This window comes from Cydia fagiglandana, chromosome 17, assembly GCF_963556715.1.
Source record: "Cydia fagiglandana chromosome 17, ilCydFagi1.1, whole genome shotgun sequence".
NCBI classification, from domain to species: Eukaryota; Metazoa; Arthropoda; class Insecta; order Lepidoptera; family Tortricidae; genus Cydia; species Cydia fagiglandana.
Window position 1 is genome coordinate 3,673,840 of NC_085948.1, and position 15,990 is coordinate 3,689,829.

A 15,990-nucleotide genomic window follows, 5' to 3' on the forward strand; every position below is an offset into this window, starting at 1 on the left:
GACGTCATTTCTCTTTGGAAGTTATTATGAAGTAGAAATGCATACTGCGTGATTTGTATAGGTAAATCTACTTAAATATGATTAGTTGATTACCTACCGGATATAATTACCGAAATTAAAGTACCTATTGTCTGTCTTACAGAGTTTGTTCCCGTTTCTTTTACATAATTATTAAAAACATTCGAAATAACAAGATCAAGTATTTGTTATTGTTTTATTCGTTGACTTAGGTACCTAGTATATTGATTCTTGTCAGGTATAAGTTTTTAATTAACTGTAGGTAAAACTCAAAAAAAATTAACAGGTGAGCGCTAGAAACAAAGCGCGCATTTTCAAACACCGATTAATTCACATCGCTGTATTTAATACTTTCCATTACCTACTTATATTTTTGCATCATATTTGTGGACAGGTGGCACGCTCTCGTTTCGGAGGCCAAGATTCTCTTTGGATCACTGAGCCAAAATAGTTAGTTTGTATTGCTGTTTCCTTCTTTTTTACTCTACCTGTTTTGCAAGCAAGAAACTAACAGAAATAGTTGTTCGCCGCATTTTACTCGCGAAAGCTCGGGAGGTACTTATCGAACTGTACTGCTGTAGCTAGTAGCTCGGCCAAATTGTCGACCTTGACAGAGCCAGCTTACACAGGACGGCACACCGTACTGCGCGAATGTTTAAAATATTGCATTGCCGCCTGAGACGATAATGACATCACGAAATAACGTAGAAGAACGGAAACTTATAAGGATAAGTTCGCCCATTTTAATACAATAAATATGTTAACTAAAGCATTTATTACGAGAATCATAAGTAATACATAGGCAAAGGGTTAGGTTAAGATAAGACATATGTAGGTAGGGTAGAAAAGGGGTTTCAGTCGATGTGTGGAAGGGCGGCACCGTCGTCGAACCCAAGCCACCTGGCGGGGGACTTAAACCGGTGGCGTGTGCCTCGGATGCACATGGTGGTGGCACGTATAACGGCGTTACTGATCCTGCATCTCAGCCAGCCCAGTACAGTACTTAGAGATCGGTTCCAACGTTGAGATATGGTTTCTGCCATATGTTTTATAACGGAGGACATTTGGGGTGCATAGACGCTGTCAACAGATGTTACAAGTGGTGTGAAAGTTGCATGTCGCATTTCACAGGCCGTGGAATATTTTCTCTGTTTTTCGTCTTCAGCTGATTTTAGTACAGATAATATGTCACGGGTCTTGAGAGGTAAGAAGGAGCGTCAGTGTCGACGACACGGATATCAAACAACGCCAACAAATAATTTTGATTAACCATAAACTTAATCGACGCTCTTCTGATATAAACCGCGAATAAACTTAACAAGCCTTGTACGCCCGTACAAAGTTATCGCGAGAGTCGAGCTCACGTAGTTGTACGCAGTGTGTAACAGATGGCGCTTTTTTGCTGACATGAAGATCGCAACGGGCAATTCGTATGCATGCGCTCATCCATAGTTTATATCTATGGTATTCGTACTATATTTAGTATGTAAGTACTTAAAAAAATAGGAACATAATTATTTACACACATAATTTAAACATGTTTAATCACAGTTTTATACATTTAGCAGTTTATATATTCTTTAATTTAGTGTACCTGTAATATAATCGTTTATATCGTTTTGTATGTTATTAATAAAAGTTACGCAAAATTTTAGACTTTTATTTTATATTGGTAAACACATGGAAAACAAGTTTGAATTTATACTGAACTAAATTCGGTAAAAGATTTGATAATGAGTTTTTAAATTTAACATAAGATTGTTAAGCCTCCTCCACACTCGTGCGCGATTCACGCGCATAGTCTGGAGGGGGCTATATACTTGTTATGAGTATTAAGAAGTCTTTTCATTTATTCCCATTTCCGTTACTCGGATGACAGTTAATTTTATTATGCATTTAAGTCTTAAGTATACATTTTCGTTACACAATGGAACGTGTGAAATGTACTTTTAGTCCAAATTATTACTTCTTTGCAAGTTTGTTCACATTTAAAACAATTATAGTTTTCTGATTTAATTCAGTTGAATTATAACAGAGAAATTACTCTCACATACCTAAAAAAATAAACAACTTTTATCATTTCTGAACGTGCTCCTTCTAGTTTCATCGGTTTGACATTTGTGACTTGTGACTAGGGTTACCAGATGACAGGAATTTTCCTGCCATGTCAGGAATTTTTGGCCTCTTGTCACGAATGGGGACGGAACACGAAAATGTCAGGAATTTTTTGAATTTACTTAAATTAATCCAAAAACATTGTAAAAAAAAAAAATGACATCCTCTCAACTTATCAATAACTTCGTAATTATTAATTATAACGACTTATAACGGCTAGACCCCCCCCCCCCCCCCCCCTCGTCGTCGTCAAAAATACCAATGTCAGGAAAAATATTCGGAAATCAGGAATTTTGACAGGAATTTCTAAATTTGTATCTGGTAACCCGACTTGTGACTGACATTGTCAATTCAATTTCTGAGTGTTTTGTTTTAATTATTTATAAATAAAAACAAATTGTTGTTACCTGCAGGGCTTCATTTGTTTCCGCAATAATGGTAGCTTACTGTTGTGTTAAAGGTTGTAGTAATAACAGCAGCAACAAGAAAAAAGACCCCAATGATGTGACATCGTTTCACGCGTAAATATTAATTAACAGCTTATTTTCCTTTTTTAGGGTTCCGTACCCAAAGGGTAAAAACGGGACCCTATTGTCCGTATGTCTGTCCGTCTGTCTGTCTGTCTGTCACCAGGTTGTATCTCATGAATCGTGATAGCTAGGCAGTTGAAATTTTCACAGATGATGTATTTCTGTTGCCGCTATAACGACAATACTAAAAACAGAATAAAATAAATATTTAATGGGGCTTCCATAAAACAAACGTCATTTTTTTGCCGTTTTTTGCGTAATGGTATGGAACCCTTCGTGCGCGAGTCCGACTCACACTTGGCCGGTTTTTTTTATAAAACTTTTTCCCAATTTTACACCATTATTTGTGCTGAAGTTTATAATGTTAAGTAAGATAGTCTATGCAAAGTACTAAAAAGTAAAAGGCATATATAAAACCTTGGATTTGCTTAAAACTCATTGTATGCATTATAATCCAGTAAATTTGTCGAATTTTGTAACCTGGCTCTTTTGCGTCAAATCCGGTAGTTCTGATTTTTTGCAGACTTGTTTATGATGTTAGCCCAATGAATAATCCAAGTTTGTGACTTCGAGCGCCGAACGCAACTTTGTCAAAAATCGAATAAATCGCAATTTTTTTAGATTTGGGCGATTATAACCCTAAAGTACTAGTTAGGGTTCCGTACCCAAAGGGTAAAACGGGACCCTATTATTAAGACTTCGCTGTCCGTCCGTCCGTCCGTCCGTCCGTCCGTCTGTCACCAGGCTGTATCTCACGAACCGTGATAGCTAGACAGTTTAAATTTTCACAGATGATGTGTTTCTGTTGCCGCTATAACAACAAATACTAAAAACAGAATAAAATAAAGATTTAAATGGGGCTCCCATACAACAAACGTGATTTTTGACCAAAGTTAAGCAACGTCGGGAGGGGTCAGTACTTGGATGGGTGACCGTTTTCTTTTTGCTTTTTTTTGTTTTTTTATGGTACGGAACCCTTCGTGCGCGAGTCCGACTCGCACTTGCCCGGTTTTTTTTGGTAGTAACTTCCTAGGGCGTTTTTAAAGTAGACTAAATTTGCTACAATAAGACACTAGAATTGTCTCTGTACATCTAATATTTTCGGGGTTAGAATCGCCCAAATCTAAAAAAAATTGCGGTTTATTCGATTTTTGAAAAAGTTGCGTTCGGCGCTCGAGGTCACAAACTTGGATTATTCATTGGGCCAACATCATAAACAAGCCTGCAAAAAATCAGAACTACCGGATTTGACGCAAACGCAAAATGTATAATTTTACTGTATTATTACATGATGAAAATGGTCCTATATGGCAAACTTTTAAATTGATAATTTAAATATTTTAAATTGACAAAAATATGGACAACCTTTTTTTATAAACCATTAATTTACTTATCAACCAGTTATTCCTATAATACAACTTTCAGCTTCCCATCGAATACAGGACTCAAACAAAAGTGGCTGAAAGCCATTGGGAGGCCAGACTGGGCTCCACCGGCCTATGCCCGCATTTGCAGCGGACACTTCAGCTATGAGCAGATAAACCATGATGGACGGAGGATACGGATAAAGGATGATGCAGTGCCTGTAAAAGATTTACCTGTAAGTTGGTGTCATAAATAATATCGTAAAAACACTACAAATTGCTATCATCTACAACTCTTCTATTTAAATCCTATGTACTTTTTAGGGTTCCATACCCAAAGGGTAAAAACGGGACCCTATTACTAAGACTTCACTGTCCCTCTGTCTGTCACCAGCTGAAATTCTCACAGACGGTGTATTTCTATTGCCGCTACAACAACAAATACTAAAAAGTACGGAACTCTTGGTTGGCGAGTCTGACTCGCACTTGTCCCGTTTTTTTACATAATTTTGCAAATAAGTATGTTAATTGTAGTACAGTCAGCGTCGATAGTAGCGGGTGAAACATTGCACCATAAATATAAATAGTGATAAATCTCTATACATAGAGACATATCTACTTTTGTTAAGTTGTTACAGATACTTTTCATCGTAGCTTGATCTGTTGACTTTGCTGACGTACAATTTTATGAACATATTTATTAGTGTACATTAACTGTGCTCTCTAATTTGGAACCTAAATTTATACCCATATTAAAACTTCTTAAAAACTTTGTTTTATAATATATACTGTTTACTTTTCACATTCTAGTGTAATTTATTAACGAAAAAAAATAGTTTTATCAAACCATGTTGCATTAAAAATTTGTATAAATAAAAATAAAAAAATTGTATGCATAGGCCAACTCCAACTTTGAGGCGTCAGAAGTGGAAGTCTGCAGGTTTTGTCTGGCCACTGAGGTGCGCCTGCACAGCCTTCAGGATGGAGTGCACCGGTTATACTTGGAGTCCTTAGTAGGGTATAATGTAAGTATTGTATATATATGCTTAAGACAAATGAATACTTTTCAAAATTACTCACCATTACCACAGAATAAATAATAGTACTAGGTGCAGAAGACTCACTCTCTAACAAAACGCGTCTGTTACGATCAGCACAGATATGGCAGGTAGGTGGCGACAGCGCCACGCGCGGCTTATGGCTTACCCCAAAATTGGTGTGGAATGGATGTACTTTTAGCTACCTGTAGCAAAGCGACGAAATCGCGGAGTGAGCCACGCCTGCCATTACATAGGTGTTTGTTTATATTCAAGTCACATACTTTATAGGTACTTACAGACATAGATTAGTATATGTTATTAACTGTATACAGATACTGTACTATACTGCTTACAGATATCTTGAAATTGAATGGCGTCCCATTTTGTTTTGAGTTACTGATGGAATAAATCAGATTGTCGTGAAACTAAGGCACTGACTATGTTTTTATAATTAAATGGATAAAATAATTACCTAATTATTGATTCAAATAAAGTCTTATCAATGTGGTAAATGTTTTCAGGTAAACTACAATATAGAAGGCCTTCCACAATTTATTTGCTATGAGTGCGCAGCTCACCTGAAGAAATGCTACAATTTATTGGAAAAGAGCCTGACTGTACAAGCTACTTTACTTGATATTTTTGCACAATATGGAAGGGTAAACTGTTTTTCTCATACATAATCATTGATGTAATATTAGGATCGCTTTTTTAGGGTTTCGTACCCAAAGGGTAAAACGGGACCCTATTACTAAGACTCCGCTGTCCGTCCGTCCGTCCGTCTGTCACCAGGCTGTATCTCACGAACTATGATAGCTAGACAGTTGTAATTTTCACAGATGATGTATTTCTGTTGCCGCTATAACAACAAATACTAAAAAGTATGGAACCCTCGGTGGGCGAGTCCGACTAGCACTTGTCCAGTTTTTTAATTTGTCTGTATAGTTAACATCTGGATTAAGCTTTGATTGGTCTAGAATTTAATTGATTCCGTTGTGTAACGAAAAATATTAATTCATTTATGTGAAGGTGTCTTCGTTACACAAATGATTCAACTAAATTCTGGATGAATTAAATTCCATAACTATGTCCTTTTATAAATCCTATTTTATATTGACAGTTAATATAATATTTCAGATCACAATAAACCTTATTAACGAAAAGAATCGCAAGGAGCTAAATTTATCATCGTCATTAAGCGTACAAGTAATTAAAACAATTTATGAATTCAAACACAGCAATGATTTAGAAAACCATGAAAGTCACATTGAAAGTAAACTTGTAACAGATGACAATTACTTAAGCATACCTAAATTAGAAGTTACAGATTTGATGATAAATCCTGAAGGTATTAAAGATAGTGAAAATGCTGAAACTCTGAATGAGGATGTCATTGAAGACAGAAACTTGGAAGATGATAGTAGGTCAGATCCTTTGGAGGATGCATTCAGTAATTCTGCTGACTTGGGTTTAGATGACGAAGTTAAATCTGAACCAGAAAACGTAACACCGAATAAAGTAAGTTTTTTGAAACTTTATTACGCGTAAGTTTAAGTACTTATATAATACATGATTATTTCAGAAACTATAAGAACTTAAATTCGTCCACAATTTAATTGACTCCGGTGTCCCTTTTAATTGTATAACGTATTTTCGTTACACGAATGAATCAATTAAGTTTGGCTAGCAGATTTAGATCTCGGGAAATTGAGAGGTTAAGGGTTAACTGAGATGTTAGAATATCTATGTAGTGCTGAAGATCCATAAATAAACAATAAGCAAGTCAAGCAAAGCCAGTCAGATGTTGTGGTTTATTCATTAATTTTTATTTATTTATCGTCTTAGGTTAGGTATTTTTATAATATGAATATAAAAGTAAAATATAAAAACACTTACAAAACAATAAAAATACATATAAACACATTATAAAAAACCTAACCTAGGGTGCCGCCAGCAGCGGGGCAAGGCCCAAGCTACCGGTGGTCAGGGCTGCAGAGAGAGGAACCGACGTACTATCCGCGCCGTGTCCAAGATCACCGCCTTCTGCATCTGTCCCTTGATCCAACCACCTAGCGAGAGTCTCTCGAGATGTTGGTCGAGACTCTTCGCTATTAAACCGTTCACTGAAACGACTATCGGGACAATGATCGTCGAATCAACATCCCACATGGCGGTTATCTCGTGAGCCAAGTCTAGGTACTTACTGGACTTGTCCTTCTCGGCCTTCATTAATTAATTATTAACAGGTACCCAAAGAAGAGACACGACGGGCACGAGTGAAATACACTGTCAAAGCAAGTTTTCTTGCAGGGCTGACGCCAGACGAACGGAAAATGCTGCTGTATTTTGATATTCGTTTTTTGAATGTAAGTAACTAGATAAAAAAATACATATTTCAGTATTTTTTAAATATATTATTGTGTATAAGTAAGCAGGGCTAACCATAAACCACTATACTGTTTATCTATTTGCCTCTCACTCCAATTGAAATTGCGATAGAGAGGGAAATAGACTATTTTCAAATTCGATATCCACGGTAACGCTCTTAGTACTTACATTAAATTTATTGAGCGTTACGGGAGAAAGAGCAGTATAGTTTGTGGTTCCTGTGTGTATGTACTGGCAAGGTCATTTGCTCAAGAATTTTGATGGCTACTGTAGAGTTAGACTAAGAAAAGTCTGCAGTGATTTTGATAGCGGACGCAGTGTAAATGTTATTTTAAACGTCAAACTTCTATGAAATTTTGACGTATAAACCGTATAAATAACACTTTCACTGCGTTATCTATTTTGTACCATCTCACCCTAACAAATCTTGTGTAGGTAATTCTATCGATATATTGCTTCTTTGTAGTTAGAACAACAAATAGAAGAATGGAGCAAATCAAAAGAGAACAAGGAATTTAGTGGAGAATCGTTTCAATGTAACATATGCTCGAAAGTGTTTGCATATCACAATAGCTATAAACAGCACACACAGAGCCATGACCCCGTAAGTAAATATAAAACATTTAATTTTATTTAAAATACAAGGGAATATTTAATGTAAGTACCGCCGCCATAGGCAAGATTCAATTTCCTTGCTAGGGTATTTGACTGTATTTAAAATATTAAATAAATTATTTCACACCATGTATGAAATAAAGCACCAGATAATATTAGAAAAACATGCATACCAGTTATTTTTAAACACAAGTTATATTAAATAAATCGGATAGAAATATATAAAGTAGGTGAGTTGACCGTGGCGTCATTGTGTAATCTATCTATCTATCTATCTATATATATAAATGCAAGTGTCCTGACTGACTGACTGATTCATCAACGCAGAGCCGAAACTACAAAAGATAGAAAGTTGAAATTTGCACACTAGATTAAATTTATAAAGTGTACAAGAGATAAGAAGCGATTTTGAGAAATTCAACCCCTAAGGGGGTTAAAAAGGGGATGAAAGTTTGTATGGGGTTCAATTTTTATTTTAAGCTAGGAATTTGAAACTTCGTAAGAAGATATATTATTAAAATACAAGAAAACTAATTTCAGCGTTTTTGAAAATTCATCCCCTAAGGTGGTGAAAAAGGGGTTGAAAGTTTGTATGGATATCAAATTTTTTTTCAAACTCGGTACTTGAATCTTTGTGTTTGGGGATATTATTAAAAGACAGGAAAAGTAATTTCAGCGTTTTGTAAAATTCATTCCCTAACAGGGTTAAAAAGGGGTTGAAAGTTCGAATCCATTACAAATGCTTTGAAACTTCTTAGAAAGGCGTAATAGCTGATTAGAAAAAAAAGTAATTGCAACGTTTTTGGAAATTCAACCCCTAAGGGGGTTAACAAGGGGATGAAAGTTCGTCTTGGGGTGCAAATTTTATTTTAAGCTAGGAACTTGAAACTTTGCAAAAAGGTTTTAAATTAAAATACAAGAAAACTAATTTCAGCGTTTTTGAAAATTCATCCCCTAAGGTGGTGAAAAAGGGGTTGAAAGTTTGTATGGATATCAAAAATTTTTTCGACAGCGGGACTTGAATCTTGGTATTTGGGGATATTATTAAAAGACAGGAAAAGTGATTTCGGTGTTTTGTAAAATTCATACATACTAACAGGGTTAAAAAGGGGTTGAAAGTTTGAATCCACTACAAATGCTTTGAAACTTCTTAGAAAGGCGTAATAGCTGATTACAAAAAAAAGTAATTGCAACGTTTTTGAAAATTCTACCCCTAAGGGGGTTAATAAGGGGATGAAAGTTCGTCTTGGGGTGCAAATTTGATTTTAAGCTAGGAACTTGAAACTTTGCAAAAAGGTATTAAATTAAATTACAAGAGAACTCATTTCAGCGTTTTCGAAGATTCATCCCCTAACGTGGTGCAAAAGGAGTTGAAAGTTTGTATGAATATCAAACATTTTTTTATTCAAGCTTTCAAGCTAGGAACTTTAAACTTGGTAAAAGGGCATTAACATTATATTAAAAGTTTGTATTATAAAGTTTGCATTGATGAAAATTATAGGTACTTAAGATGTAAAATGTTGAAGATAAGTGTCCACGCGGACGAAGTCGCGGGCAACAGCTAGTGTTTCATATATAGGCACGGTGTTTCTGTCTTTTGTATTTTATTGTGATTTTATCTGGTCATTTGTGTAATGAATATTTGATATTCAATCTATGTTCAATGGTTACAGATTTTGTCGATTAAATTCACCTAAATAACAAAATATTGTAATGTTAAATAAATAACTAAGTACTGTTCATATTGACAGAGCCGAGGGAGCGCCGAGTGCCCCGTATGCAAGGTCCGTTTCAAGAACGAGGTGTTAGCGCGCTCGCACGCTCATCGCGCTCATGCTAAGAAGTTCTACTGCAAATTATGTTCGAAGGCGTACAACAATGTGTAAGTGTATTAACAATTTATGTTTCGATTTAAACAGAGAATTAAGGAACAAAATCAATTCAAGGAGACATCGAAGTAACTTTTAATTTGGACTTTGAAATTTTTCGTACACTTCTGACAATTATATATTTATGTTAACGGTATAGCCGTAAGATCAAAAAGCGCTAAAAGAAAGAGTAAAAGGCTCACAAAAGTGTAAAGGCTCCGTCTCACGGGCGCGTTTTGCGGGCGGCGCGGGAATGTGCGCCTCCTTTACATGTAAAACACTTACACCGCGCTCCCGCTCCACCCGGAAAACGCGCCCGCGGGACGGAACCTTAAATCACCCACATTTAGAACCGGAGTCCGTATTCGATATCGAGTATATGAACCACTTTTTAATTCAGCGGCGTAGCGAAGAAGCATCACTTGTGGCACTCGGGCTACACATACAAATGTAGCCATTCACAATGTTCGTTCTCCACCTTGCACGCGGCCGCGCTGGGCGCGCACCGGCGCGCGCGCCACCCCGCCGCGCCCGCCTGCGCGCGCTGCGGCCGCGCCTTCGCCAGCGCACAAGGGCTGCGGCTGCATGCGAACACCGTCCATCGAGATAGAGTGGATCCTGTAAGTATACCTCTCTCAGCGTATCTGTCTCTTCTAACTTCTGTCACAGGGCGGACCCGCCATACATCAAAAATCATTTGCGTTTATATGTGTGCTCGGCACATATGTGTGGGTAAGTCGCTTTACTGAGAGGACGCCAGAAGTCCGCCAGATTCATGTCACGGGGCGAGGTAATGCGAGTCGGGGCGGGGCGGTGCGTGGCCGTTCCGTATGATAATATTATTACTTATTCTGTGCTTCTGTGCGTGCGACTACACGTGTGTTTGTGTGTACGTAATTTTTACGTAATCTACCGTTTTATCATCGAGATCACATCTCACACTACTTCTTTAATATCCCTATTATTCACAGATGAGCTTATTGTTCCAGGAGTCGGTAAATAATCCAAAATATAGATGTCATCAATGCGAACTCGACTTCGAGTCGGAAGGGGCGCAGCGAGTCCATATACTAACGTCCAAGCAACACAAGAAGAAAACTAGTCTATGGTAAGAGCTGTAATTCATTCACTATTCAATTGATTCTATAGAGATGTTTCCTCTACTTAAAATAAATAATTTCACACCGTGCACGAAATAAAGCACCAGATAATTATTAGAAAATCATAGACATCAGTTACTTTTAAACACAATTTCTATTTACTAACTTGGATTGAAATATAAAAAGTACGTGAGTTGACCGTGACGTCACTATATTCGTTTTCATATTAATTCCATATTAACAAATCGTTTTGACAGTTCTAAAAAAGAAGCTGATTTGACTAGTAGGAATGTTGCCTATGTACAACGGGAGTTAAATATTTAACTCAATTACTAATTAACTATTTACTTAATTGATTCCATTATGTAACGAAACTTATAAGTAGTCATACATTCGATATTTATTTTTACTATTTATTTATTAGGTACTTATAAAGTTACTTATAAATCCGATGACTCGTATTCGAAACATAAAATAACCCGTTAAACTGTAGAGGAATCATCATCATCATCATCATCATCTCAGCCATAAGACGTCCACTGCTGAACATAGGCCTCCCCCTTGGACCTCCATTCGTACCGGTTGGAAGCGACCCGCATCCAGCCCAGCGTCTTCCGGCGGCCTTAACAAGGTCGTCCGTCCATCTTGTGGGTGGACGTCCTACACTGCGTTTGCTAGTCCGTGGTGGTGTTGATGAATAAAGGCTCAATAAAAGATATCTTTAATAGGAAATACGAATTCATCATAAAATGTATTTTGTTTCGTGTTATTTTAGTGACACAACACCGCAACAACAGAGCCTCAAAACCACTTGCAATAAATGCGGCATAGAGTATCCGACGCTCAAGGCGCTAATAGAGCACAGAAGAGCGGAACACAGAAGGACCAAGAAGAAAACCAGCTGGAGTCTGCCTGGAGACTCTTACCCGACGAAGTGTGATCATGTGAGTACGACTTGAAAAAGTATTTAGGTAGGTGAAGTCACAAGGTTTTTTTTTTATTATTTCCATTGATTAGTTGCATAAAAATCATACTACTTAGTCGTAAAATCGTAATAGTCGTAGCAATTAAATTACTTGGCATTAGGCTTGCATGTTCGTTAGATTAAAAAAAAATAAGGAAGGACAATGTAATTCATTTGTGTAACGTAAATAATACATATAAAATGTATGAGTTTTCGTTGAATTGAATTCACCGTACTCAGTACCTTACCTAGGTAAATAAGAGGTTTTAATACCAAGTTCGGCCTGGCCAGCCACATAAGGGCTCACGCTAGACAACGTCCATGATGTTTATTTAGCGTCGCCGTCATCGAAAACTATGAGGAGTACTATATATACAGGGTGTCCTATAAGTGACACGTCACAGTGACACCGGAGGTAGACCGTTTTTTGACGTTATTTGCTCATTACTTTTCTAGTATTTTTTTTTCACGACAGGTGGTCAAAGTCGAAATTGATGTTTCGCTGTGAATTTAATTCAAGATCATACCAGTATTTTTTTGTATTTTACATTGTTTATCGATAAAATACCTATTCTGTTATCTTAATTAACTATTTATGATGCCGTACACAAAAAAAAACTAACTTCGAGACCTTTCCGAGTGCACACTGGCACTAACAATGTTAAAAACGGTCAAAATTTATGAAAAACCTTAATTTGGCAATAACTTAAAAACCGTGCCACTTTTACTGAGGTCATGTTTAGTTGGTTTGGGTCCTCTTGGCCTGGTCTACCTCCAGTGTCACTGTGACGTGTCACTTATGGGACACCCTGTATATATAAAAGCTACTTATTCGTATTAACTCGATTGCTATGAGACGGCCCAAAAGAAGTTCAATAAAAGAGTGGCCCTCGGATTTTTTTTCAGAATACTTAATTTGTTTTTTTTTGCAGTGCGAGACTGTTGTGTCCAATCGTGGCGAACATTGGCGTCATGTGCGCATAACGCACCCGGCGCTGCGCGCCACATACCGGCCCGTAGTGACTGCTGTCTGCGATACTTGCGGGAAAGGCTTCCAGGTAAATAATTAAAATATATATATGCATATATATATATATTGACAAAAACAAGTTACAGGTAGGTGTTGAAGTCCCTGACTTCTGAGCTAGGTAAAGACCTGTGTTACAGAAGTCAGTGTCCTCTCCCAGACAATAGAAACTGTATGAAGAATATCAAATCTTTTTGGATTTCACGGCCCTATAAATCCCGGTCTTTTGATAGGCTTGCGTGGGGATATAGATCCAACACGTAGAGGCCCCTTGGAGAGCTTTAATGTCATGTAGAACGCCTGCTGGAACCCGTTCACAGGCGCAACAATAGACACCCATGAACCGGTCGCAGCAGGCATTGGGACTATTGTAGAAAAAGTGAACAGTATTCCGGTCTATGGATTGATGTTTGGGTGGACAATGAGACTGGGCTATTGTAAAAGAGGTCCGGACACCTGCCATAACAATGTTAACACCGTCATCGAGGCAGGCGGTGACTCGCCGCTGACTAGATGGGCCCCTGAAACTGCCGTCGCGAAGACGACCAGGAGCAACATCGGTGTGAGCGGCTCAGGGGTGTCGAGAGGTGTGCGCCGCTTTCTACCCAGTGACTGTTAACAGCCACTGTGCCAACTCGCGTCTTATCATATAGCTCTAGCGACTCCTCTCTGGATGGCCAGTGAAGGCAAGCCAGAGCTGAGAGTCCTGCGGGTCCCCTTGGGGTCCACTCCGACCGACGAAGACACGCCGGAGACGGAGACCCTGACCGACTCTCGGGAGCACTCGGGTCCGTGGGGTCGTTACTCCCCAACAGCTCGCCACAAGCTGCCCTGCGGGCATTTATAAATCTTATTATTAACTACTACATTTCCCATTTTGTTTTTGTTTTTAATTTTATATTTAAAGAAATTAATTATATTTATTTATAGGGCTTGTTTTGATACCAGAAAACAATGCCAAAAAGTTTCGGTATCCATATTATAGGACAATTTTACAAAGATCGATCGAACATTTGTAAACGGTTGACTAGTCATAGATCTCATGACTGGTGAGGATAACTGACAGAACGAGATAGTCTTAATATGTATCTTTCAGTACGAGTAGTAGCGAAAGCGCTATTATTGTTTCTAAACCACCATAAATTTAGTATGGACTATGGTAGGCAACAAATAAATTAGACCAATCATAGTGTTGCATTGCGTTTATTTTGTCCCTTGCGGAGGCACGCGTATACCACTTCTATAGGATGCTACCTTCTATGACTATAGAGTATAATTATTGTGCTATCTTTTGACAGAACTCTACAAAACTGGCGCTACACGTGCTCCGCCACGGCGCGCCGTCCGTGCCATGCCCGCGCTGTCCGCGAGTATTGTACGACAAGCACGCGCTGGCGCGCCACGCCGCGGCGCACGCGCCGACGCGGCCGCACCGCTGCAAGCGCTGCCCGAGGGCCTTTAAACAGAAAGCGAACCTTGATAGGCACGAGAGGGTACGTACTTTAGCATGTTCAGCCTGAAATCTGTATTTGGATAAATAAATAAAAAAATACTCGAGACGTAGTGTTATAACAATGATTGGTCATATGCCATATAATCATGAAATTATGTGGCTAACTTCTGTTACATAATAGAGTCAATAGAATAAATTACGAGTAATCACTCCAAAATGTAGATATTATTATATCTTTAATTTGTTTACAATTTAATTGATTCAATTGTGTAACGAAACTGAAATTACATATCATGAATTATTAAATTGACTACCTAACTTTTGTTACACAATGGAATCGATAAAATTTTGTGCTGGTCAAAGCTAAGTACATGTTTTTTTAAATGCTTATAATATCTGCCTAATTTTAAGAAAACTGCATTGTTTTTTTTTCATCAGTAGGTAGATATACTACAGCTTGACAAAAAAAAGAGTAGAAATTAAAAAGTGGCAACACTGCAGTGTCGTCCCGTTTTCTTATATATTATAAATCGGTTTGAAAGGGACGAAACTACAGTGTTGCCACTTTTTAATTTCTACTCTTTTGCCAAGCTGTAGATTCACTGACTTTTCTTTTTACAGGTGCACACTGGAGTAACTCCATACGAGTGCTCCATGTGCGGCAAGAAGTTCAAGTATTCGACCAGCATGAACTTGCACGTCCGGACCGTGCACTACAAGTTGCCGCATCCGCCGAGGAAGAAGAAGAATAAAGAGAGTGATATTCATTATCAGAAATAAAACATAAGTAATAGATCTCTTTGTTTTATTACTCTTAATAATTTTAAAGAATCATTCATAGAAATAAAAAAATAGCATACTTTTTCTGTGGTGTCACCCATCACATTAAAAATTAATAGAGAGTATCATCACCAAGGCCTATTGACTTCCTAGGAATGACGTGACCCTTCATAATTGTACATGTGTGCTCCGTTTCTAGAGCTGTATTGCCAGTAATTACCATAAAAATATTTTACTACAGCAACATTGCTAGAACTGGCTTAGTCTATACGATTTCTAGGAACAAATCCAATTATTTTATCAAATATATTTTGATTTGTATTTTATGAAGTAGTCAAAGTCATATGTAAATTATTATTTATTTTTTGAAATATGTAAATTATTATCTATTTCAGTTTGTCTTTGTCTATGTTCATAAAATCTATGAAGGGTAGACGTGCCTCTACCCTCCTTGATAAAATTTAAAAAAAATCTTTGTCAATAGGCCTCTTTGATAGGCCTTGATTTGAGTCTGGCCGGTAAGAACATAGACAAGACAAAAGTCTGTAATGTCAATGCTGTCATTTAAGTCATTTAACGCCAAAAATATAAATTTTCATATAAAACGATTTATTCACTTGAAATATATTTATTTACCTATTAATTTAAAAATAAAAACTATTCATATGTACGAGCAACATATCTAAATGTGTCTTCGCACAGACTTAGTTAAATTTAAACCGTTGTCG

At 37.4% G+C, this 15,990-nt stretch overlaps 1 protein-coding gene across 1 annotated transcript; it reads left to right on the top strand.

Annotated features, from left to right (window-relative positions):
* Positions 1 to 2,501: 2,501 nt before the first annotated feature.
* LOC134672865 (zinc finger protein 354A-like) lies at positions 2,502 to 15,262 on the top strand. Its single transcript, XM_063530813.1, has 14 exons — positions 2,502 to 2,654; positions 4,089 to 4,263; positions 4,927 to 5,052; positions 5,589 to 5,726; positions 6,205 to 6,585; positions 7,314 to 7,433; positions 7,922 to 8,059; positions 9,822 to 9,952; positions 10,339 to 10,558; positions 10,928 to 11,046; positions 11,814 to 11,982; positions 12,935 to 13,060; positions 14,328 to 14,522; positions 15,104 to 15,262. Exons 1-14 carry the CDS (start codon positions 2,569 to 2,571, stop codon positions 15,260 to 15,262), a joined length of 2,283 nt encoding a protein of 760 aa, XP_063386883.1. The 5' UTR covers positions 2,502 to 2,568.
* The last annotated feature ends 728 nt before the right edge of the window (positions 15,263 to 15,990 follow it).

Bases quoted from the DNA above. Each gene is read 5' to 3' on its own strand.
- LOC134672865 (XM_063530813.1), top strand. From the start codon at position 2,569: ATGGTAGCTTACTGTTGTGTTAAAGGTTGTAGTAATAACAGCAGCAAC. The intron at 2,655-4,088 runs GTAAATATTAAT...TACAACTTTCAG, and splicing joins GATGTGACATCGTTTCACGC to CTTCCCATCGAATACAGGAC. The intron at 10,559-10,927 runs GTAAGTATACCT...TTATTGTTCCAG, and splicing joins ATCGAGATAGAGTGGATCCT to GAGTCGGTAAATAATCCAAA.